At 34.8% G+C, this 24782-nt stretch overlaps 1 protein-coding gene across 2 annotated transcripts; it reads left to right on the forward strand.

Moving 5' to 3' along the window:
- The first annotated feature begins 1096 nt into the window (after nucleotides 1–1096).
- On the forward strand, nucleotides 1097–22361 carry LOC121371096 (32 kDa beta-galactoside-binding lectin-like). Of its 2 annotated transcripts, XM_041496744.1 has the most exons (14): nucleotides 1109–1253; nucleotides 2362–2408; nucleotides 10331–10419; nucleotides 11100–11421; nucleotides 12629–12717; nucleotides 13239–13437; nucleotides 13993–14112; nucleotides 14803–14891; nucleotides 15561–15765; nucleotides 16191–16310; nucleotides 17039–17127; nucleotides 20320–20533; nucleotides 20947–21065; nucleotides 22038–22361. In XM_041496744.1, exons 2-13 carry the CDS (start codon nucleotides 2385–2387, stop codon nucleotides 21058–21060), a joined length of 1674 nt encoding a protein of 557 aa, XP_041352678.1. In that variant the 5' UTR covers nucleotides 1109–1253; nucleotides 2362–2384; the 3' UTR covers nucleotides 21061–21065; nucleotides 22038–22361. The 2 variants fall into 2 exon arrangements, with proteins under 2 accessions (XP_041352679.1, XP_041352678.1); XM_041496745.1 differs by lacking the exons at nucleotides 20320–20533; nucleotides 20947–21065; nucleotides 22038–22361 and adding an exon at nucleotides 20032–20143 and having other exon boundaries at nucleotides 1097–1253.
- Nucleotides 22362–24782: the final 2421 nt, after the last annotated feature.

Below are 24782 nucleotides of genomic sequence, written 5' to 3' on the forward strand. Positions count from 1 at the left end.
TCACGGCACAGGCCGTGACGTCATCAAGGTCAAGGTCACCGAAAGTAGGTCATGGGGCTATACAGGCCTGGATACTACTCACACACACGCGCACACACACGCACGCACACGTTTCAAAATGACTGCACAAATGGCAAACACACACATACACGCACGCACGCACGTTTAGAAATGACTGCACAAATGGCAAACGCACACGCACACACACACACACACACACACACACACACACACTTGTCTGTTATATACGTGTCTAAGAGGCCTGCGGAATGAATGAATGTCTGGTGTGTCGATGAAATATAGTATACACCCGAACATTAAATAAGCACCACCTGAATTGTATTGAACCCAAAAGGCGCCTAGAAGTAGTTGTCCGTGCCGACGTTCATTGAACGTTTTTACATATTTACTGAGATGGCACGGGTAAATTACTCATGAATCAGTGCGATTCCAGTTGCATAACATAGATAGCCTAATTATCATGCAAATTTACGGGTTCTGTTATAACAGTCTCACTTGCTGTTAATGTTAACATTATTGTTTCAATATCCTCTGTATACACAGAACATTAATTTCAATATGTTATAACCACGAAATGTTCACAATTACTTGCGTATTATAAAAGTTAAAGTTTGTTTTGTTTAATGACCCTACTAAAGCACATTGATTTATTAATAATCGGCTATTGAATATCAAACATTTGGTAATTTTCACATATATAGTAGAAGGCCGCTAAGGGATCTTTTATATGCACCATCCTACAGACGGGATAACACATAACATGGCCTTTGATTTACCAGTCGTGGTGCACTGGCGAGAAATAGCTGCGAATTGTAAATCACACAGTCGAATCTAAGTGGTGCGTAATTAATTTTCGGGTATATACACGTTCACTTTTTAAATGCACTAATTTGTTGACTAACATAACTAACCTAGCAAAACAACTAAAACAATGTGTTGAGGTCTTTCCATTTGTTTATATAAATATGTATTTTATTATTATGGTTAACTGGGGGTCAACATGATCTGGAACAAGGGATGTTATCGTGGGAGGGGCCTGTTGGACACGTGTGCTGGCTGCTAATGGGAAATGTTCTTTATGATTAAACGTCTGGGCTACTCAATCTGTTATCACTATCACTCCACAATTATTACGTGCAAAGTTTTCTGGTGGGCTTGGCTAGTCACGTGACCTCACAGTATCTTTACTTCTCTTCAGAAGTCTTGTCAACGTACGGCTGTGTATTCCCCAGGTAAGTGACACATTATAGTATTGTCATGTACATCTGCAGCTCACATGTTTGTTGAAGCTGTTTTGTGAATACAGTATTTTATAAAGTGTACATGTACTATAAGCTTACGCAGATCTAACTGCATACGATATATCGACCATCGACGTCAGTGTATGAGTGTAATAGTGAACATACTATGTCATACAGGGGCGGATCTAGCGAGTGTTCTTTGACCCGTAACACCGAATCGCAACTACCACAGTAAACGTCTTACAGTCCGTGTTTACTCAGTAAAAAAAAATAAAAAAAATTCACGTGATATATATATCTAGATCTAGATCTAGATCTATATATATGAAAGTGCATATAAAAGATCCCCATTTTAGCTGACCATCCTTACAATGACTTTTATAAGGAAGTAAAAGTACATGTAGTTCATCAAAATAAACCTCAACATAACATCCAGAGATTTGTTAATCTGATGAACTCATGTAAAAGGTACCAATGGAACAATATTATTTAATGTACACATTTACAATTTATATACCAGTAGACTTTATTAACACTCTTGCTTTATTTAGATGTTAGGTTAATTTTAAGGGTGTGCTGCATGTGTTATGGTCTCATTACACAGATGTCATCTGCCATTGAAATCCATGTTAAATTGACCAACTTCAAATGAACATTGGCAGTAGAATGGGTTCTCGTTGGCACTAATTACACCATTGCGAACATACATTATATAAGCATTTATTTTCACTCCAAAATTGAGAACATTTCCGTCTCCGTTTTTAGCTATATGACCACATCTGGCTGTAGTACCAGTCCAAACAGCTGTTTCAGGGAACCCATTCACAACCACCGGCTCTGCCGCTATACACCAATGTCCCAAATAGTCAATGCACAATATTACAAAATAACATGGGCAAAAGACCAATTGTTTTAATTCTTCCCAATTAATGGAAGTATATATGTGAACCACAACATATGTCACAATTAGGAACTAATGTGGACCAATAAGAATGAACTCTCACCCGGGAGTGAACTGTGTAATGAGACCTATAGTCATTTAGGTAGGTTTATTAAAGCAAAATGTAAACTCAAAATTATAAAAGTTTTTTGTTTTCAGCTTCCAAACATTCCACCTGAGTCATGGCATACCACTCCAACAAAATTGTGAGTATTTGTATTCATACTAAACTTTGCAATCTGGTAATCTTAGGCATCAGAACGGGGGGGGGGGGGGGGGGGGGGGGGGGGGGAGGAGGAGGAGGAGACACTGGCACTCCAACTTCAAAGATAATTCATTGCCCCTCAGTGAAACTGAAATGAATATATTGCTGCCACCACCAGCCCCAGTTGGTGTCCTGTATAGATGCCTGTGACAATTTCTATTGGATCTTAGTGTACATTACCACATGACTTGGGAATAAATCTGAGGCCATCCATTTATTTACAAAAGTAGTTCTGACATATGTGGTCCATTTATTTGTAAAAGTAGTCTTGACATATGTAAAGACAAATAAAAGTGGTTGTTTAATAAGGTTTGATTCATACTACAGTGAAACCCCTCTAAATCAGACACCCTAGGTACCAAATAAAATGTCCAGTATTAGAGGTATCTGGTTTAGAGAGGTTAAATGCTGTCTCAATTTTTAAGAAAGGACTGAAAAATAGTTTGGGGTAATTCCGGTTTACAAAGGTTTCGGTTTTGAGAGGTTTAACTGTATATGCTTTTTATGCATAATGGAAATGACAAAAATGCCAATTATGGATTGAAGTTGTTACACAGGTATCCTTTATTTATAAGTAATTTAACATTATGAAAAGATTTGTAACCAAACGGTACAGTTTACTGAATAGTCACTGAATGAGTTCTGTTCAAATATTGTGCAGCATTCAGTAAGACTACATAGTGTCATTGACTCAGTATACCATGCCTATAGGAACTGGGGGGGGGGGGGGGGGGGGGGGGGGGGGGGGGGGGCTGTGCTCACCCCTCCTTACTTGAGGACAGTAATGTAAATTCTTTTGTCCTACTGAAGATAAAGATAAAAATATGGATGTGCACCCCCCACTAAAGACTTCCTCCATTTGGAGATTGTATTCCCCCCCCCCCCCCCCCCCGAATAGTGTGTTCAGTTTCCGATCTTTGGTCACAGCAGTGTAATTGTTAATTGACATTTGAAAGCTTGTTAGTTTGGACTGCACCACCATAGAATGTAATTGTTTCATGATGTGTACATGCATAATGTGCATGTCTCATCGTAGTCACCAGGATGTCGGCTTTCACGTGACTCAAAGGTGATGATGCTCCCGGGCATAGCATAGTTGTAGCACTTTTTCTTTTGTTTTCAGTAAATAAATTAGACATGTCAAAAACATATACACATTTGTACGAAGAGATGGCGATCCTTTAAAATATGATTTGTAATTGTAAATTTGTAATTTTGAGTCATAGTCCTATTGGAAAGTGCATATAAAATGGATCCCATGCTGCTTTTTGATAACCTACGTGGCAGCAATAAGTTTTCTCTTAGTTTGAAGATAAGTTTGGATATAATCTTAAGGACACCAAAGTAAATTAATGAAATATAACTAGACTATATTGATTGATTAATCACTGGCTACTTTATTTGGTAATTATCACATAGTCTTCAGAGGAAACCTGAACATTACATATTTTCTAATATGCTCTTTCCTACAGACGAGCAGCACATACCACAGTCTTTGATATACCAGTTATGAGGCAGTAACTGGAACTATAAGTACCCCAAACAGCCCTGTAGGTGCTATGGTTATATTGTATAACCATATAGCATCTCAAGGTTGTTGTTTAGGTGAAAAAGTCCAGTCAGAGAATGGGTCTATCAAGGGGATTTGATCCTTCAACCCATGCACCTCATGCGAGTGTGCTAAAGGCTGAACTCGATCCCGCTTCAGTACATGTAACCATAGTTTAAAATGTGCTGAGGTGTCCTTAAACAAATAGTCATTTTCAACATGCAGGTGGTTATACGAGTTAATGATAATTTAAATGTTTGCTTATTTTTTAAAACAGGAAGAAACCAGACAGAAATGTCACATAGATTAATTTGTGTAGTGTGACTAACAGACTGGGTATCACACGTGGGGAAAATGAATGTCCTGTTATCGCAATCTAGGTCAGAAATGGACAAATGGCTTAACTAAATTTGTACAGTGTAAATAAATCACAAGATAAGTTATCTCCGGTGTAATAAAATGTGTGTAGGTGTAGCAGGTCGATTGTAGGTAGGCACTTCATATTTAAATATATTCTGTGCTTGGCAACGTTTAAAGTTGAGGTTTGTTTTATTAAACAACACCACTAGAGCACATTGATTTATTAATCATCAGCTATTGGATGTCAAACATTTAGTAATTTTGACAAATTGTTTTAGAGCCTGCTACATTTTTTCACTAGTAGCAAGGAATCTTTTATATACCATCCCACAGACAGGATAGTGTACACCACGGCTTTGATATACCAGTCATGGTGCACCAACTAGAATGAGAAATACATGTAGCTCAATGGTTCCACAACTGGGATTGTTCTTAAACTGATCATGCATCAGGGATATGTCCCGCCCTTGTGTGCTTGGCAAAGTCATCACTGTAATTTAAAGTAAATTTGTATTTAAAAGAATGCTACATGTACAAGCATGCTGAATGCTTCTCATTACTTGGCTGACTTTTGATTAAATGGTGTAGCATGTCATGCAAAAACATTACATACCTTCTGCTCCCATAGAGAATGACATTACCGGAAAATGAGACCTCGTGTATTAATTTATTAATCATCGGCTATTGGTTGTCAAACTAATTCTGACATAAAGTCTTAGAAGAAACCCACTACATGTAGCAAGGGATCTTTTAAAATGCACTTTTCCACAGACAGAACAGCACATACCATGGCCTTTGATATGCCAGTTATCGGGAACTAATTGGAATACGGTAAAAGAAATTGGTCGATAATGGCTCTACTGAGGGGATTGATCCTGTGGCGAGTGCTCTACCGACTGAACTAGATCCCATTGCTCAGTGATTTTTCTACTTTTGAATACTGCATATGCCCTTTTTATATGTTGCATCTGCTTTGTCAATACTAAATGCCTTCTTTCAACATTACACCTCTTCCCGAGACAAATCCTGCACCAGGCCCTGAGACAGCACACGGAAAGAGGCAGTAAATGTAACTATGTAATAAATATGTTATCTAATAGGTAACTGTGTAATAAATATGTTATTTAATATCTGCTATCAAAATACACAGGTGCTAGTAACATTTGATGAGACGTTCCTAGTTGTGGATTGCACACGACATATATGCTATCATGCGTTATATTACCGGCTATAAATGTCATACATATGTGTGAGTTCACTGTTGTAAATGATTACAACTGTAGCTTTTAAAGATGCATTACATAATACATGTATTTGAAATAAGTAACTACAACTTAATCTATCCCACACATAACGTTTGCATAACTAATTTGAAAAATCTAAATTATAATTTGCTGTCACTAGGTAAATAATGATGGTAATTGTAATCTTGATAAATATGTCATAGATTACCAGGCCTGGTATATCAAAGATTGTTGTTTGTGTTATCCTGTTGGCAAAGTTCTACTAATGGACAAATGTAGCAGGGGTGTTTTTTTAATTTCATGTCACAATTACCAAATGTTTGACTTCCATTAACCTATGATTAATTAATTAATGTGCTCTAGTGCTGGTATTTTACAACACAAACTTTTTAACTTTCTATCACTTTAAAGCTACTGGTACATTCCAGCCCTTTGTAATATTATGAGTTGGCAGTAAGAGTACTTCAATGTACATTTTCCCACAGACAGGATGTCACATGCCATGGCCTTTAATATATCAGTTACTAGTATTACAACACAGGTTGAAATGGGGGAAAACTATGCCTACATTCAGCCAGCCGTTTTTCACTAAACATTTGCAAACTATTTTGATTGGTTCCTAAGTGGCCTTTTAATAATGCTTAGCATAAAAAAACGTCCAGCAAACATTAGTGACGAACAGTGCACTGAACTTGTCCCCGATATGTCGGTCTTCTGAGATGAATCAATCCAGTGACAGATGACATATGAAAGTTTTTCTGGTTTATCCGGAATTCCAGAATTTTGGTTGTCTGTACAATGCATCTATGTTTTGTACCTAGTCATATTTGTTTTCCATATTTTCTCTTCAATACTAACAATATGGTTGCAGCTGATGATTTGCATACATTGCATACCACAGGGACAATTTTAGTACCTAGCCACCAGTATTAAAATGTTCATATTCTTTTTTTTTCGCAACTCAATCTCATCTCTGATTGCTCCTTTAAGCTATCTATTTCACAAACACCTGAAAGTTGGTGATTAATCACTAAGGTGTCATTAAACACTCCTCTTTTTTTTTCTCTCTTTTTTTCTTAACACGGGTAACAATGATAAATTCTGTCACTTCAGTAAAGCCAGTCAAGTGTGTGTAAACATTAACACAATGAGATGTGTACAAGGGCAGAATCTGATAATTGTGTTATATCCAGTTTAATAGATGTTTTTTTCCCAAACTACAAGTCATAGATCAGTGAAACCTTTATAGATACACCTACAGTATTTATGTTCATTGCCATGCATTTTAAAATTATTATTATTACTTTTATTTAAACCCCTGCGCGTGCTGTAACCTCACCGTGGTGCAGGGGTGTAACATTTTCTTTGAGAATGGCCAATACAGCACAAACTTGAAGTTTTGAGTAAAATTCAGTATCCGTAAAATTCTGTGATATTTGTGTTTTGCACAGTTCTTTACACTGTTCTTTACACTGTTTTTGTTTAAACCTTGAATTTTTATATTGATGTTGATCATCACTTTATTTATTTGCATTACCATAGTTTGACACCCAATAGCCAATGTATTTTTCGTGCTGGGGTGTCGTTAAACATTCATTCATTCATTCATTCATTCATTCATTCATTTATTTAAACATTTTAATTATTAATTAAAATATTGCAACATTTAAGTTCAGTGCTAAATTGTCATGTTTAGGTACATTTTTCGTAAACTGTAAATCCTACATCAATGAAAATTTGTTCATAGTTGTCTCTGAATGTTCATTAAATGAATGTCTGTTAAATGAATTAAAAAAATTGTTTAGTATTTAATTTTTAATTAATTAATTTTATTTTATGTTTGGTAAGATGTATCTATGTATGAGTGCACCTATGAGTGACCCTGTGTAAGTTTAATTCCACATAATTCTTGTTATATTAAAAGATGAGTCTTATCTCAACTTAATTACAGTTAGCAGATAACACATTTTTCATACCCAGTTTGTAGTAATAAACTTTGCATATTCCTATCAAACTCGGGCACGTGTGCAGGGTGAGGGTTTTGGGGGTCAAACCCCTCCCCCTCCCCCCCCCCTGCTTAAGCAAATTTTCTTTTTTGAATACATTGTCCAGGAGAGAGGATGTCTCGACCCCACTATAAACTTTGTCTGTCAGTCTATAGTCTAGACAGTTGATGTTCATTTTCCTGTTTCACATTAAACTACTCTGGTGACTCAAACTGTATACATGTATGAGTGAGCTTTACCCTGCGTAAACAGTGGTGGCTGGCGAAGATAGTACGCCCCATTGTTAACAAACTTTGAATGTTACATTGTGTGTCCCAACACTTGTACATATGTCCTGACCTTGTGTGAAAAGTTCGTTTTTGTTTGACCAGAGCACATTGGTTAATTATTCATTAGCTATTGGATTTGGTAATTTTGATGTAAACTTTAGAGGAAACCCACCACATTTTCCCAAGGGATATTCTATATTGTTAGTGAACTTTTCCACAGAGGACAGCACATACCATGTTCTTTGGTATACCAGTTATGGTGCGCTGGTTGAGACAAGATGTGAATGTGTACATATAGTGCTAGAGCTTATATTTAAACATTTCAATATATACAGATCAATATAATCAACTTTAGTTGTCACAATTAACACTGACTAACATTTTCCTATCCTTTTTTTTTCTGGTAATGAAAATGTACTTAAATAAAAGTAATTTAATTTTTTCACAATAATTGAAAACTTACTTGGGTTTATTTACTGGAATTACAATCCATTTGTCCTAATAAAGATCTGTGTAAAACATGTAATTGGCATACAGGTATTTTGTTGCTTATTAGAGGAAATGTTTACTGATATGGATCAGTCCCATAGGAACAGTATTTGAAGTGGAGGGCACAGACAAAACATTTTCCTAGCATTCCAAATAACAAAATAACAAATGTTTGGATAACAATTTCTAAATGTTTAAAACAAAATTGTTTTGCATATACATAGGACAGAAACAAGTAAATTCTGTGATCTTCAGTTGCCTCTATGGCAAAACAATGTTTTATTGACAAATTATTCTTTGTGTATAATCACTTTTTTGTGTGTGTGTCTAAGCAAAATACCAAGCACTGTCTAGTCCACGTAGCACTTGATATTTGACATACCTTGAGGTACTGGAAACATTTCATTCATGCCAGTGACCACACCTTAGATAAGAATGACAGGGTAAACATTGTAGTATCACCTGCTGTAGCCATACTAACAGTTACTATGGGAAACACAGGCTGGCATGCCTATAATGCTGGCTGCACAATGAACATACTTTTGATTAACTTCGGTCTCCAAGAACAAAGCTAAAAGACCAATACATGCAGGGCTATATGAGGCTCTGGTGAATGAGGGCCTTGGTTCCTGTGGTAAACAGAGATTATTATACAAGCTTGTGTGTTGGACTGATTTTACGAACCGAATGTCAGGATAATACATGAATCCTGACAACAAGTTTTGTAAAATCAGTACGATACACACACAAGTGTAATAATTTCTTTATTATCCACATTATCCAAAATATAATTTTTATTAATAACAAGATTGAACCATGTCAAAGCATTTCAAACGTAACTAGAAAGAGGTGATAAAACAACGTCATTTTTTTTTAAATGACGTCATTTTGGTAAGGTTTACAGAGATCTAAGATTGGGGAAGCCACATTATGTTATGACATTGCTTCAAAAATTAAGTAATTCATTATGCACATGAAATCGTTATGACATGTGTGTCATACTGGTTATATTTCCCTGAATATCTTAAAATATGTGGATAATAAACATTTCTATTCACCTGATATGATCCATATCACAAAACACAAATTAATTCCCGTTGTTACTGTCATATTTAGCTTTTGTTACATCCATGTATTGGTGATAAATAATTATATTGGTGATAAATAATTACAAATTAATTGATCCCACAAATAATCTAAAATGCATAATTAACAAGTACTGTTAATTAAATTATCTGGATGTATTTTCTTTTGTGGGTAATTGAATAAATATTGTTGGTTATTATGCAACTTTGAGACTGCCACATTAATGTTTTTTTGTTTTAATATTTGAGATCATACTAGGGTTAGAGTTGATCAAATGGAGCTTGGGAAGCTACAAATAGTTAAGGACTCTGTATGTAATGGTTAATAGTGACTAAGTCTTTTATAAAATTAAACTGTAATTTTGGGGGTAAATAAGAATACCAGTAAAATTTTTGAATGCATGGAGTCTGACCATCATCATGTATTCATTCAGGGATACGAAGATCCTCATCTGGAATATAACCTTATTAATAATATTAAATCAGAGAAAGTTAACAATTGATTTCATCACCTGCCTATCACTGGCGTAGGAACTGGGGGGGGTGGACATGTGCCCCCCACTTTGTAGCAGCAACGATGGCTTTTATATATTTATACATGTATTTATATATATATATATATACACACACACACACACACACACACACACACACACACACACACACACACACACACACACATACATAAACGTGTGTGTGTGTGTGTGTGTGTGTGTGTGTGTGTGTGTGTGTGTGTGTGTGTGTGTGTGTGTGTGTGTGTGTGTGTGTGTCCCCCCTACGTTTTGGCACCTTCCTACGCCTGTGCTGATATTTATTTCAAGCTAATACCTTGGCATTATGAGTTGATATTTATTGTTCTAGCATGCCCCAGAACTGATCTACCTGCCTGGTGGGCTGAAGGTCGGCACTCAAATTATAGTCCGAGGAAAAGTTCCTTATGGATCATCAGGGTAAGTAATGTGGTTCTATTGTAACTGTACATTTGCCTTAGATATCATTATGAAATTATCTTTCTTTTGCTAGACTTTTATTTATTGTGATGAAATGTTTAGTCTGCCCAAAGTAAAAAAAAAGAAGAATAATTTCTGGGGGAGCATGACCCCAATGGCCCTTTTAGATACTTTGCTCGCCAAGTCTAGACCATCCCCTGCATAATTTCCTGCACACATGCATGTAAAGTCCTAAGATTTTCACAATAACCATGATATACAAAGCATTTCTTGAGGATAAATTAACATTCACAGTGTATTCAGTTTTCGAGGAACATTAGGGTAACAGATGTAGTTGAGAATATACTATAGGTTTTGATAAAATAAGTCAAATGTTTTCTCACAAGCACATAATATTTTTTATAAAGAGTATAGTTACATGAGGAACATAACAAAATAAGAAACATTGTACTTTACTATAATGCTAATAATCTTTTCACCATGTGTTTGTTGTTTGTTTCGGGGTTTTTGTTGCTTTTTTAAAGAATGGCTAAGTTTTGAATGTTCCAGGTTTTATTTATAAATATAACTCTTCTATACAAATACATAAATTATATAATACAATACACACAAAAGTCATATTATAATACAACATATATTCAGTTTATATAGTAATTTTGTAAAATAATTTCTGATTGCAGATTCTCTCTTAACCTCAAGTATGGTGATGATTCTGAGAGTGATATAGCCTTCCACTTTAACCCTCGCACCACGCAGAACGAGGTGATCCGGAACTCGTTTGCCGGTGACTGGCAGGATGAGGAGAAACACCAGCCTGACTTCCCATTCTGGGAGGGCCGCACTTTCCAGCTGAGGATCTACGTCACCCCAGATGAATACAAGGTGATGGTCAACGGTCAGGATTTCATAGACTACAATCACCGGATGCCATTTGAGCAAGTCCGATTCTTAGAGCTAAATGAGGAGGCGGAGTACCATGATGTGACCATTCAAAACAGCATGGTAAGAAAACCCCACTTTTGTACACATTTTTGTTAACACATACCTGTTAATACATATATGTGCATTAACATCTTAAAGACATCTGACTGGCTGCTCTTAGGTGATGTCCAAGTCACCAATACCATACCATCCAATGAAAAAAAAGCACGGCTGAATCGATAATTCAGTGGTGTACAAGTTAACCTAAAATAGACTTGTCTGTGATGTACAAGTTAAGCTAGTAAATATGTTTTAGTTGGAAAAGGTGTTCAGATTTAGTGGGGTTTTTTTAGGATATGTCAAATAGAATACTACATTACGTTAGATATTATTTATCTTGCAACTCATTGTTTAAAAATATCCCAACTTGCTTTTGCTTCCTAGATACATTTTAAAACACCTAATAATATAAATGGTATCTAACAGACACTCATGTAGTATTCTCTATATACTTCAAGACCCATTGGCATCATTGGTGTAGTGGATAAGCCATTAATCGGGCTCGTGTCTATAAAACTTTGAGAGTCTAGATAATTTGTATGACATTGCCATGGTGTTAAAGTCCCAGTCTCTATTAGTCATGAGTCTTGTCTATACACGTTTTATAAGGACAGATCTGAATAGATATTGGATTCAGTTGCCCATACTGGCTTATACCTAAAGCAATTTCTAAAGGCTTCTGTCTCCCTGACCATTAACCCACAGTATTTGACAGGCAGCCCAGATAGTAAATGTATATACCCAGGACAGTGTGCTTGAGCATTAAATGCATGAAAATAAAGTTCAAATGAAAATTTATACCATTACAAATACACATTTATTTGTAACTTCAGTATATCTCTCCTTATGAAAAAAGATGGTACTGTTAGAATATATGGGGTTAACTTTAAATTCGTAGTTTAAGTTCAAGGGGGTAAATTAAGCCATATAAAATAGTTTCTACTTGGGAGGGGAGATACTGATCTGGCTTTGTGTAATTAACAAACCTAAGTGTCTGTCTCATTACTGAGATGAGAGAGTGTTTGTTTAATTGTTGGCACCAGGGAGGCAGGGCTGACCTGGTCAGAACACCTTAATTTGCATACTGTTTTCTTTGCTTGTTTTATATATTGCTGTAGTTAGAAATAAAATCAGTTTTCAGTTGGTCTCTTTGGTTGTCTGATGATGGCAGATGGGTAGTAATCTTAAAACTTAACAGGTACCATAATGATATGTTTTTGTGTTCCAGGGTACACCATATTATGGGGAATTCAGAAGTGGTCTCCAAGTGGGAAATGCTATTCGTGTTAGAGGGGCAACAAATATGGATGCCAATAAGTAAGAAAACCTTTTCTGGTAAATGAATGAAACTCTTGAGATTTGGAAGAACCCTTCATCTATTTAGGGGTTTTTCAATGGGTAAATTATAAAAATATAACTGATAGATCCTGATAGATAGTGATAGATTGTTCATTATTTTACTTTTTGGGGCATTTCTACATTCACTTCTGGTGGAATCGGGTGCTACTAAACACAGGTCTCAGCCCACTGTTATGTACGGACTAATCATTGGTCAATATATTACAAGTGTGTTTATTTTCAATATTTAAGATTTTTATTTAGTAAAACTAAACCTAGAAGTTGTTAAATATGACTTACATTTCTTCATCTTATTTTAAGTTTTGGTATACATGTTTATTTTCAACATTTAACATTTTTATTTAATATACATGTAACTAAGACTAGAATTTAGTAAATATAATTTCTCTGTCATATTTTTAGTTTGAATCTTTATTTTCAATATTTAATTTTGTATAATTAACATGATTGGTAAGTACAGTAACATTTTTCGTTTTCAGTTTTGGTATATACTTCAACTGTGACTGTGATGGTGAAACAACAGGATTTGTGTTTAACCCCCGACAGTCTGAGGAGGAAGTTGTCCGCAATGCGAAGTTTGGAGACTGGGGAGATGAAGAGAGGTCTCAGCCAGACTTTCCTTTTACACCAGGAGATTTCTTTGACATCCTCTTCATTGCCACAGAGGGACGTTTCAATGTGGGTTTAGAGTTATGGCCCTTGAACTTGGGGGATATACATATAAGCATTTGTTTTCTTGACTTTATTATGTTTTTATGCTAATAATGAGATGACATTTTGTATATCATATACTGTTACAGATGAATTTTGACTTTCATGGCTGTTTACTCAATTTTTCATAGAATTATGAACTTAGGAGATATGAAAAAAAATTCTGTACCTTTTTCTTTTGTTGCAAAGCCTGAAGATAATGAAATGAAATTTTGTATATAGCTTTATCATGTAGGCCTACTGTTACAGATCAAGTTTAAAGTTAATGACAATTTACCCATTTTTTATAGTTATGGCCCTTGAATTTAGGAGATAAGGGGGAGGGAATTAGGCCTGGTACAGGGCCATGTATTTGTTTAGCGGTACTCTCAGAATGCTTGTTTCTTTTATTTGTATTTTAATTTTCTAAACATTTTTCAGAGATAATGCATTAAATTAAAAAAAATTACTTGCAATGAAAAAAGGTAAATCATTTCATAATCTTACTTTTACTTATATTTTGATTATGAAATATATTTGTAGGTGTATGTGAACGAGAAGTTCTTCACATCGTTTGACTACCGGTGTGATGTTGAGGATATGAAATACCTCGCAATAACTGGCGATGTCACCTTGGCAGATGTACAGTTCTTTGAACCACTAGTAAGAGCAGATAACCATCCATAACTATCACGTTATCAGTAATACTGTATGTCTTGTACAGTCCAACCTGCTGGGAATGATGCAACATGTATAAAATAAGTATTGCAGTGATGAAAAATCCAGAAATAAAGAGGAAGAAATGTTTTAGTTAACAATTCTCTCAACACATTTTAATTATGGTTATATGACATCAAATATATGGTTATTATAGACAAGTAATGCAAGAAAACATGCTATTGCCACACCAGCAGCTATTTTTTTTTATATGCACCATTTCATAGAGAGGATAGTACATATTATGGCCTTTGTTAACACTATTTCTGGAGCATTAGCTGGAAAGAGAAATAGCCCAATGGGCTCACCAAAGACTATTAATCCTAGACTGACCATGCATTGAGTGAGCACGTCACCACTAGACTTCCTTAATATCCTCTCTGTATTACACCACGCCCATTTAACTGCATACATTTTAATGTAGTTAAAATGCACATCGATTATTGACATAACTAATCATGACATGTTTTGTTAATGGGGAAACACTTCACCATAATTATTTAATTATATTGGAGATTTAATGTTTAGATACTATGATAAATGTCTGATATTTAAAATAATGTTCAATGATTATTCAACCATTAGCAACTGTAACGTTAAATATTTTTGATTGATTTATTTTCTATCTTTACTTAGCCTGATGACTTTAAAAAGAAGATTCCTTCTGGTTTGGAGAAAGGAGATATGATCATAGTAAAAGGATTCTTTTTTCCTGAAGGTAACAGGTCAGTAATATGTAATGTTTTTTAATAACATTTTATGAATTTATAGGCTTATTACAAATACTTTTTATTTCAAATTTATATGCAAATTTTAAACAGTACATTGACACTCATTTAGAAGGAGCTAAAATAAAATTGATTATACTTTTTTGTGGCAATAAAAGCAGTAATATTGGTGTTTGGTCTGACAAAATCAGATAGTTTTCAGTTCTATTACATTAATTTGTAATCTTAAAAATTAGTACTTTGTAGCTTTTAATTGATGGACCTTTGATTATTGAATCTAAAAAGGTGTGTTTGTTTATAAGTATGACCCTTTCCTCCTACCTACCTATAAAAGTTGACAAAAGAATATTTATTCATAATGTAGAGCCTAAGGAACATGAAGCAAAGTTCTGATAAATCATGCATTTATTAATCACTGAAAACAGTAATATCAGGTGTCTGTGCATATCCTTCTACAACTGTTGCACATGTCATGAGCACATCCATTTCATCAGTATTTACTATCTTGTATATAAAAAGGATTCTTATGGTAATAAAAAAGAGCATACTATGTAGTAATAATTGATTTCTCCCATCTTTGGAAAACATCACTGGTTTGACATACCACAGTGACTGATTAAACATTATGCTGATATCATTAAACAGTAATTCTGTTCTTGTCTTAAGATTTCAGGTGAACCTGATAAATGGTGATTCCCTTGAAGACGATGTTGCGTTTGTGATAAACCCGCGACGTGACCAGGGCGAGGTGGTGATGAATAACCGTGTGGACGGCGAGTGGCAGGCGGAGGAGCGGGAGGAACTTCCAGGTGCATTTCAGGAGATGTTGCCATTCGAACTAAAGATCGTCACCAAGAAAAGCAAGTTCAAGGTAATTCAACCCAAAGCATTGAAGATTATCAGTTAAAAAAACTGAAAAAATAGATAAAAAGTAATGTAATTTATGGAATATTTGCACGATTCCTGTTTAGTTGGCATGAACCCAGTAATATATTATTATATAATACACTATAATTTTTATGGAATATTTGCATGCTTCTTATTTAGCAATTATATTATACTGAGTTATTTCCTTTAGTGAAATGAAAGTTGGACTTTTAATAAGCTACATACTCTGAATAACCTAGCAACCCTAAAATGCTATGAAATGGGATGTTGAATAACACACCATATGTGAAAAAAAATTGTAATTTCTTTGTAGAATAGTAAATAAGTCAACAAGCCTTTGTAAAGAAACCGGTATGCTGAAATTTAATTGTTATAATCATTTATATAGTAAGTAATTATTTTTTTTAGATATATGTGAATGGGAAGAAGTTTTCCAGCTTTCATTCACGATCTAGTGTGGAGGACATCAAAACCATCAATGTGTCTGGTGAGGCCTACATCTACCGGGTCAAACTACAGAGAGTGCTGGTATGTGTTGACTTGTAGTCTGTTAGGTCCAGCTGTGAGGTTTCGAAAGAAGAAAATATATACTACATATAGTTTAATTTATTAAACTATTATTAAAATATAAACTCGACTTAGAACTAAATTTCATGTTTTCCTTCCACTGTGAATAAACTAATTAGATTTATAATTAGCTTCAACTAAAGGCAAGAACATATTTTTTTGAACATGTACAATTATACAAGGCTTTTCACACACAGACTGACTGTTATTGATGTAGGCTTAACATCACATGAATCAGACATTTAAATAATCAGTTCCTATTTTACACTAAAATTATTATACTGACTGAATAAGAAAATATTTCTGGCACTCGTCCTTTTCATAGATGGCTTTTCTGACACTTTATTTTCTTAACTCGAGTCAGAAAAACCATCTACACAAGGACTCATACCAGAAACTATTATTCTGATATTAAGATTAGTAACTAGAATATAATAAAATTTTGACTACATTTATCTTTTAGTGGACTAATTCTCCAATTGTGTTTTTTCCTGTCACAGTACGGTCTTTTCTGTGTGAATGTGCATATTAAAAATCCTGTGCTGCTAATAAAAAAATGTAGTGTTTCCTTTAAAGACTATTAAACAAAAAACCTTTACATTTATTTTGTGTATATTTTGTCCTTTAACAGCTTTTCATTCTTGTCATTTAGTCACCATTTATTAGTAATTTCTTCTTGCACTCAACAGGAGAAGCCTTACGTGGAACGTATACCAGGTGGTCTTCAAGTCGGTGGCTGGATCATTGTCCAGGGAACAGCCAAGAAGCATGCAGAGAGGTAGATTTTATTCCTGACTACTTCCATTTCATTTTAACTTATTTTTGTGCTTATATCCAATTAAGGTTCAAGCACGCTGTCCTGGACACACACACACACACCTCAGCAATCTGGGCTGTCTGTCCAGTACAGTGGGTACAGTGGGTTAGTTGTCAGTTAGAGAAAAGAGGGTATAAGGTCTTACCCACTGAGTCGTTAAAACTCGCTCTGGGTGGGAGCCGGTATCAGGCTGTGAACCCAGTACCTACCAGCCTTATGTCCGATGGCTTAACCATGACACCATTGAGGCCGGTATCTTGACTACTAACCTCTTGTCGAAAATTGACATTGATCTAAGCCAATCACTTAACCAGAATCATGGATGTCATTATTTTATAATTTTTAGATCCTCCTCTTAAAGGAGGGGACAATTACCGTATTTGACCGGAAATTAGCCCATGTCTTTGAATAAGCCCCCCTCCGTTTTGATAGCATTTAAGAAATTAGGCCCTTATTCGTAAATAAGCCCACCCCCAACTTCGTCACCTTATAAATAAAATGAAACTGCAAGTTTGCTCAAAGTTCAGTTAAAAGGTCATACCTCCTGCAGATAATTAAACACAAATGTAACACAGTATTTTACCACCAGTGAGATTTAGTAGTCTAACAGTAACAGTGTATAACATTGTTTTCAATTTCATGCCTGCACTATTTCTTTGAAGTACCCAAGCCCAAGTCCGAACTAAAACCAATGTCTATTTTTACCACCACACTGGGTCCGCAGTTAATGCTAATTAGGCAAATACCTTATTCTGATTGGCTAAGAACAATGACCTAGATTGACAATTCTTTGTAGTGTAAGCTGGCTGCCTGTGTCAGAAACGTGTGTATAGGCTATTGAGTTTGTTAATTGCTGTTGTTTTAAGTCTTCTCAGCATTAAATGTTGGATGTAAATAAACAGAACTGGTAAGTAATTGTAACATGGAAGGTGTGTTTCTGATAATTAGATACTAGTAAAAAACCCAATTTAATTAATAAACAATTATTATTTATTAATAACAAATGGAACACTAATTAATAGGTGCTACTGAACGTTTTTTTTCTTTTCTTCCTAGTTCATTTAATTATTATTATTATTATTATTTTTGTTTATTTTTTTCTCTCAGCAAAACTGGCCCCCTGTCTGGGAATAAGCCCACCCCATGCTAAGCTCACAATGAGTTGTCTTGGCCCCCTGGGCTTATTTCCGGTCAAATACGGTAAGGCATTTGGCCTGGTATGCATATTCAATGATATATAATGCACATTATTGCTTAATATCAACAAGTATAATCGTATAGTTAATTAATAAAACGGTTAAATGTGACGGCTATTGTATATAACGGGCACAGCCATTTTGCACCATCCCAGTGAATATGCCCTCTGGAGAGCTGGTGGTTATATAATACCTAACATATCACGTCAGGAATTAGTCTTCGAACTGAAGAAACAAAACATACCTGAGTTTTGCAGATGCATCGCAATGTTCTGTAGTTATATCCATCCTAGTAAGCCAGTACCAACTATATATTATTTTTCAATACAAAATAAACCACCATTGTCAAAGTGTTGAAATAACAGTATTATGTTTCGTACATATAAATTAACCCACATACTGAAATAATAGTCGGAGTGTTTTCTTGGTTAATTGGTCATTTCTTTCCGTGGCCTTTCTGTGGTTCCTGATTGGCAGGTGTATATTCAGACGGTCCCCAGACACACTGTCTAGACACACTAAAAAGACGTGCCTTTTTTATGAAGATCACAGGGTATTGTGTGATACACCTCAAATCGTAATGGACATTACCAACAGCCCTGCTTTATTACTGTAAGTAATTCTGTAAAACCCTTGATTAAGTAGACTTTCCCATCTAAAATCACAAAACTGACCAATTACGTTGTCTCAAGGAAAAGAAAAGTATCACTTGGGTATCGTGAGTGGTAGTTTTTGCTCGAACGTGCCCTACCAATAGGCCTAATAGTATGCATTTTTTTTTTGGATTTTTAAAAAAGAAAAATACTATAACTCCATTTTGTTCTATTGATGTAACCTGAAATATATTTAGTTAAATAGTTTATTATAATATCAAGTCATTTATGTTGTTTTAAAAGTCAGGTTGATGAAAGCGAAGTGCCTTGTCGTAAATTAGAGCATTTGTTTACACTGTGCATAGAGAAGATGGACGGAGCTGACGTCACTTCGCCCCAAGCTATACCACCGGTTGTCACAAAAATGAAACAAAATGGCTGCCCCCAGTTAGCAGGAATAATCATGTTTTTTTATTAACTCTAAAATTACGCGTTTTTCATTTGTTAAAGTGTCGGTATGTGTTGGTGGTCCGGGTATGCATCTTTCCAACACATAAGGCTCTTGTTGGAGTTGACCCTACCTTTAAAGAATGTATCTAGTCAACATGAAAATTATTTCTCAGTTGACCAAATAATATTTTTATCATGACACTAAGTCTATAATGCAAATATACTGATGGAAAAAAAATAAGGAACACATAAATAGTACTAACAGTAATTACTGAAATGCAACCAAAACCCTCAATCTACAGTAACAGGAAGTTAACCATGTTTCTGGCGGTTAATTCCACATTACATCTGTGTATTTTATACGGGCATAGCTAATCTAGTAAATTAAATTTGGTCTAAAAACAAATGTGTTCCAATATTTCTTTCCATCAGTATGTTTAATTTCACTGACAAAACACTCATTTTGACTGGTAAATTGGAAAATATTTTGGGTTGATTTATTCAACTTTGATGAATTTGTTTTACATCTTGCAGACCATACGTTTTAGTCTTATCACATTTTGATAATGTTTCTCTCACTACCTTTTTGCTGTAGTTTTGCCATTAACTCCACCTTTTTGTTATAGTTTTGCCATTAACCTCCACCTTTTTGTTGTAGTTTTGCCATTAACCTCCCACTTTTTTGTTGTATATTTGCCATTAACCTCAGCCTTTTTGGTGTAATTTTGCCATTAACCTGCACCTTTTTGTTGTAGTTTTGCCATTAACCTCCCACCTTTTTGTTGTAGTTTTGCCATTAACCTCAGCCTTTTTGGTGTAATTTTGCCATTAACCTCCACCTTTTTGTTATAGTTTTGCCATTAACCTCCACCTTTTTGTTGTTTTGCCATTAACCTCCACCTTTTTTGTTGCAGTTTTGCCATTAACCTCCAGTGTGGAAACAGCAAGGAATATGGTGACTCTGACATTGCGTTTCACTTCAACCCTCGGTTTAATGGAGAAGACTCAGTGAGGAATACATTCCAAGATGGAGGATGGGGAGACGAGGAGAGGGATCAACCGAACTTCCCATTTGAAGCAAAAGACACGTTTGAAGTTGCAATCAACTGTCAAGCAGATGAATTGAAGGTGAAACCTTTTATATTTATACTGTCTGGAAGATGTGTGATATGCAGAGTTCAACAAAGATTTTATCTGTTAAGTGTTGATGCACCGACATTCACCAGCTTACTGCCTGATGTGTGGTCCATAGATCAATCCCCCAGTCAGTGACACCTAATCCACATCAAAAACGAAATTCTAAATGGAAGTCAACACACTGAAGTCCTTGTTTATTACCACCATTTAACAAGTCATGCATGACTCTTTGTCTCACTTAATCTTTGTACACATGGTTTGTTGCATTGGTCCCTCAGTTCACTGTGGTGCCAAGCATTGTTTGGTTCTTGGCTGGCTTTATTGACTAGTGCCTGAACCGTATGACTAAAACTTTTCTCTGTTTACGTTTACTGTATTAAGATGCTGATGTTATTCTCTTTCAGTTGTATGTGAATGGAAAACATTACATCAACTATGCTCACCGAATAGATTTCAACAGAATCTGTCATATTCTTTTGAATGGGGACGCAGATTTCTTTGAACCAGAATTCATCTGAGAGAAGTGAGTGACAACAATTGTACTCAATACTGTTTATTTAGGCTTCAATAAATAAAACTGTTTTATTATTATAACTTACTTATACAACATGCTAGTGGTGCTGTTAAACAAAACACTTAACTTTACAACATGCAGCCTGTCAAGTGGTCGACTAGCAATGATGGCTTATACTATTCGATATTTTGAACTTGTGCATGCTTTTTCATCTCTTTGGTGAAACTCGTGCACTTATTTAAAAAAAAGTTTTGATGAAATGACAGGCGACAGCTGTGGTGGCAGTACTCTTAACGGGTGTCACCAGTGGGGCAGGATATGCTCACCTTTTGTGAACACCTGATATCATCACTGTTATAACAGTGATTCATGAGTGCATGTCATCACAACTGTACTTATTCTAATGAGATCTGTCTGATGCTAGTTTTGATTTAGTAAATTAGTCTGTGTGGCAGTCCTCTTTGTGGTGGTGCAAGAATGCAATCTCCAGTAAAGAAGACAAAGACACTATGGAATCATCCACCATTTTATCAAATACCCATTTGAATCTGCATTGTGCAGAGATACGGCCCTGATCATATGTCATTCACATTCTATTTGCTATTGAGTATTGAACCTACACCACCCACTGTGGCAATGAAAGTACCTATTTATATCTGTGGAGTGGAAATTTGGTTTTACAGACATCAGATTTTAATTAATGTCTTAAATAGTCCACGTTTCCACATCACACTTTATGAATTTAGGGACCAAAAATTCTGAATATATAATAATAAATAGCTAATTGTTTTATATTTAAATATATTTTATGAATGTTAGATTTACAGGGTTATTTAAACAGAATGAAACCTTTTTTTCTCTCTAATTTTAAGTAAGGATAGAGACCAAAGCTAACATTTATATACTTTAGTCAGGAATTTTATGTACTGATAAAATTATGATTTTATATTGGTAATATTTGTTATTTAAATTTATTTTCAGATGCCACAATTCCATGAACTTCCAGTCCTGTGTTCTAGTGATTACATCAATTAAATGACTCTTCTGTGATAATTAATCAGTACTTTTTTCCTAAAATCAAAATACTGACTTTTAACATTGCCGACTACTTCAAAAACATTGCGACTGTGTGGAAGTTTGTCATTAAGCTGTGCATGTCTTACATTTGTTATATTATGCTGTTAATAATCTGTGATAGTTAATATTATGAGGTCTCTGCAAATAATGGAAAGGCATTAGCTCAAGTGTGTTCAGATGTGCATAATTGTTGACAAGTGTAAAATAAAACACATAACCAAAATATAATCGGCTTCCAGGTGGTGTTTTTTTTAACGTCTGTTAAAAAGGGAAGGTCAGTTATACCTTAAGCCTGCTTTCCATTAATAGGAAATGTGCTTTTTAATATCTGTGTTTTCACAAGTGGATTACTATATTTGAAGTTAAAGTGTGCTTTTAAGCCAAAAGTACCATAACCACATTGCGTTGACGTCACTGCGCTAAAAACTTTCACATGGAAAAATTGCTCAGTAATGAACTTTTTATCAAGCTGAATGCTCATATATTGATAAACCTGCTCAAAATCGTGTTAACTGAAAGCAGGCCTTGGAGCATGATTACAAAACACATGACAACTGAAAAATTACTGGCAAACTGTGGCACAAGTGTTGCTTACAAATGAAGTCGTGAACTCGTGTTACATTTCTTTGTGCCCTGCCCATCCAACTTTGCTGTACTGGCACTTGCTTATATGCAGGTACCGGGTAGTTACATGGTTTACTTCAAGATCATCACTTCATTTACCTTAGTTTGACGCCCAATGGCTGATGTATTTTTCATGCTGGGGTGTCGTTAAATATTCTTTCATTCGGTTATTTAAAAATTAAAGTTCCGCACAAGTGATTGATACAGACATGTTCAGTAGTAGTAAATATATAACCTTCCTGAACAATAGCCATGAATAGATCAATGTTTCTTTTCTTTCATTACAGAAAAGAACACAATTTCTACAAATGGTCTATCTAAACTTAGATTAAAGTCTGTTAGTGTGAAGATATGAAATGGTTTAGGCACAGAAACTTATCATATTTGAATCGTATTACCATTTAAGAATGCATTTTATCATAGAATTTCTGATATGCAATGGCAAGACCTATTAACTTTGATAGCTAGGAAATGCCCATTTGAGCTATTACAATTAAATGCCAAATATTCCAAAAATATCTGCAAACAACAAGCCCAAGTTGGTTGGTTATTTTTGCAGTAACTGCATATGGCATATTAATAAAATAATAATTTGTTTGAATGTAGACAACTGGTAAAGTGTATCAATGATTACCTTTCATTCTAACACCACCTCTATGAAAACTGTCGGGGAATCTTCTTATTGAATTTCATGTTACTAGTGAATGAACAGTTCCTTGTATGCTGCTGTGAAAATTATGCTTGGTTTTCATTTTGTGAACAAGGAACCAATCTTTTTTTCTCTAAATTAAATCTTGAAGCAAAAACTAAAAATTGAGCAGTTTTAGAACACAGGTACTGACATACATTTCTTAGTTGTGTACTACCTAAAGATAGAAAGCAAAAGCTGCTTGCTCCTTTCATATTTCGAGTCTCTTTGGTATTCATCATATGTTACAATGCGATGTGGCTTGATAGTAAATATTCAAGTGCCATGGGTAGTAGGGCTGGTCACCATTTGTACACCCTATGGGATATTTTTGATTCCTTGCAGTTTTCAAATAAAGTGCATAAAAAGGAAGCCTTACTGCTAATTGTATAAGTACCTAATGTACCGGTAATGGCTATTTTCCATGTTAGCACTTTTTGGCATGCGTAACATGAAAAACAGATGCATTAAAAATGTAATTTTTATGCTTATTGGCATCAGTTGCAGTAATTTCATACAAGTCAAGTTTTTCATGGCTTTACAGCATACATGAAACATAGCCCTAATGAGTTTCTTCTGAATCTCCACTCTAAATTACATCACTTTACACATTAGACATCCTGCTACTTAAAAAAAAAAAAAGAGAAAGAGAGAATGCAGAGTTGTAATAAAAACATTAATTTTCTTGCCCAGTATTTAAAACAATGAACAAATAATAAAACATTTTTACACTTTTAATTTTATTTATACATATTATAAATAAGATTAACTTTAAAACATGGGTGGACAAACTGAAGCATCAACAATCAACTGCTATCTTCATGGTTTAATCTTGGTTTGTTGTGCTGTAGATGAAACTAATGAATCACATGAATCTGCAATCTAATGGAATTGTAGACGGTGTGCGAGAGAAATGACACGAGTTTTATACAAAATATCACACTAATATAGTTTTAATTACATTACATATCTTACACATCTCGTTCTCATTGAAACAGCAGTGTGTTTTTTGGTTGTTGGGGAGGGTTCAATCTGTCATAAGGTTGTTGCTACATCTGTGGACTTAAAATGTAACAGTAAATTGTAATTTCCTGTTAAAAACCATTTTAAATAATGCTTTATTCAAACAAAAAAACCCCATTTTAAATAATGCTTTATTCAAACAAAAGTTACCATGGGAGTCTGTACAATATAACAATTTATATTATACAGTGGTATTATTTCTTCAGATCAATGTAAAACACTTAGAATCCATGTGTAGGTCTATATACAAGTGTTTTGTTTTGGTTTATGAAAATAATTTTCACATAATATTCTTTTAAAAACTGAGTGAATTG

Source organism: Gigantopelta aegis, chromosome 4 (assembly GCF_016097555.1).
Source record: "Gigantopelta aegis isolate Gae_Host chromosome 4, Gae_host_genome, whole genome shotgun sequence".
Taxonomy (NCBI): domain Eukaryota; kingdom Metazoa; phylum Mollusca; class Gastropoda; order Neomphalida; family Peltospiridae; genus Gigantopelta; species Gigantopelta aegis.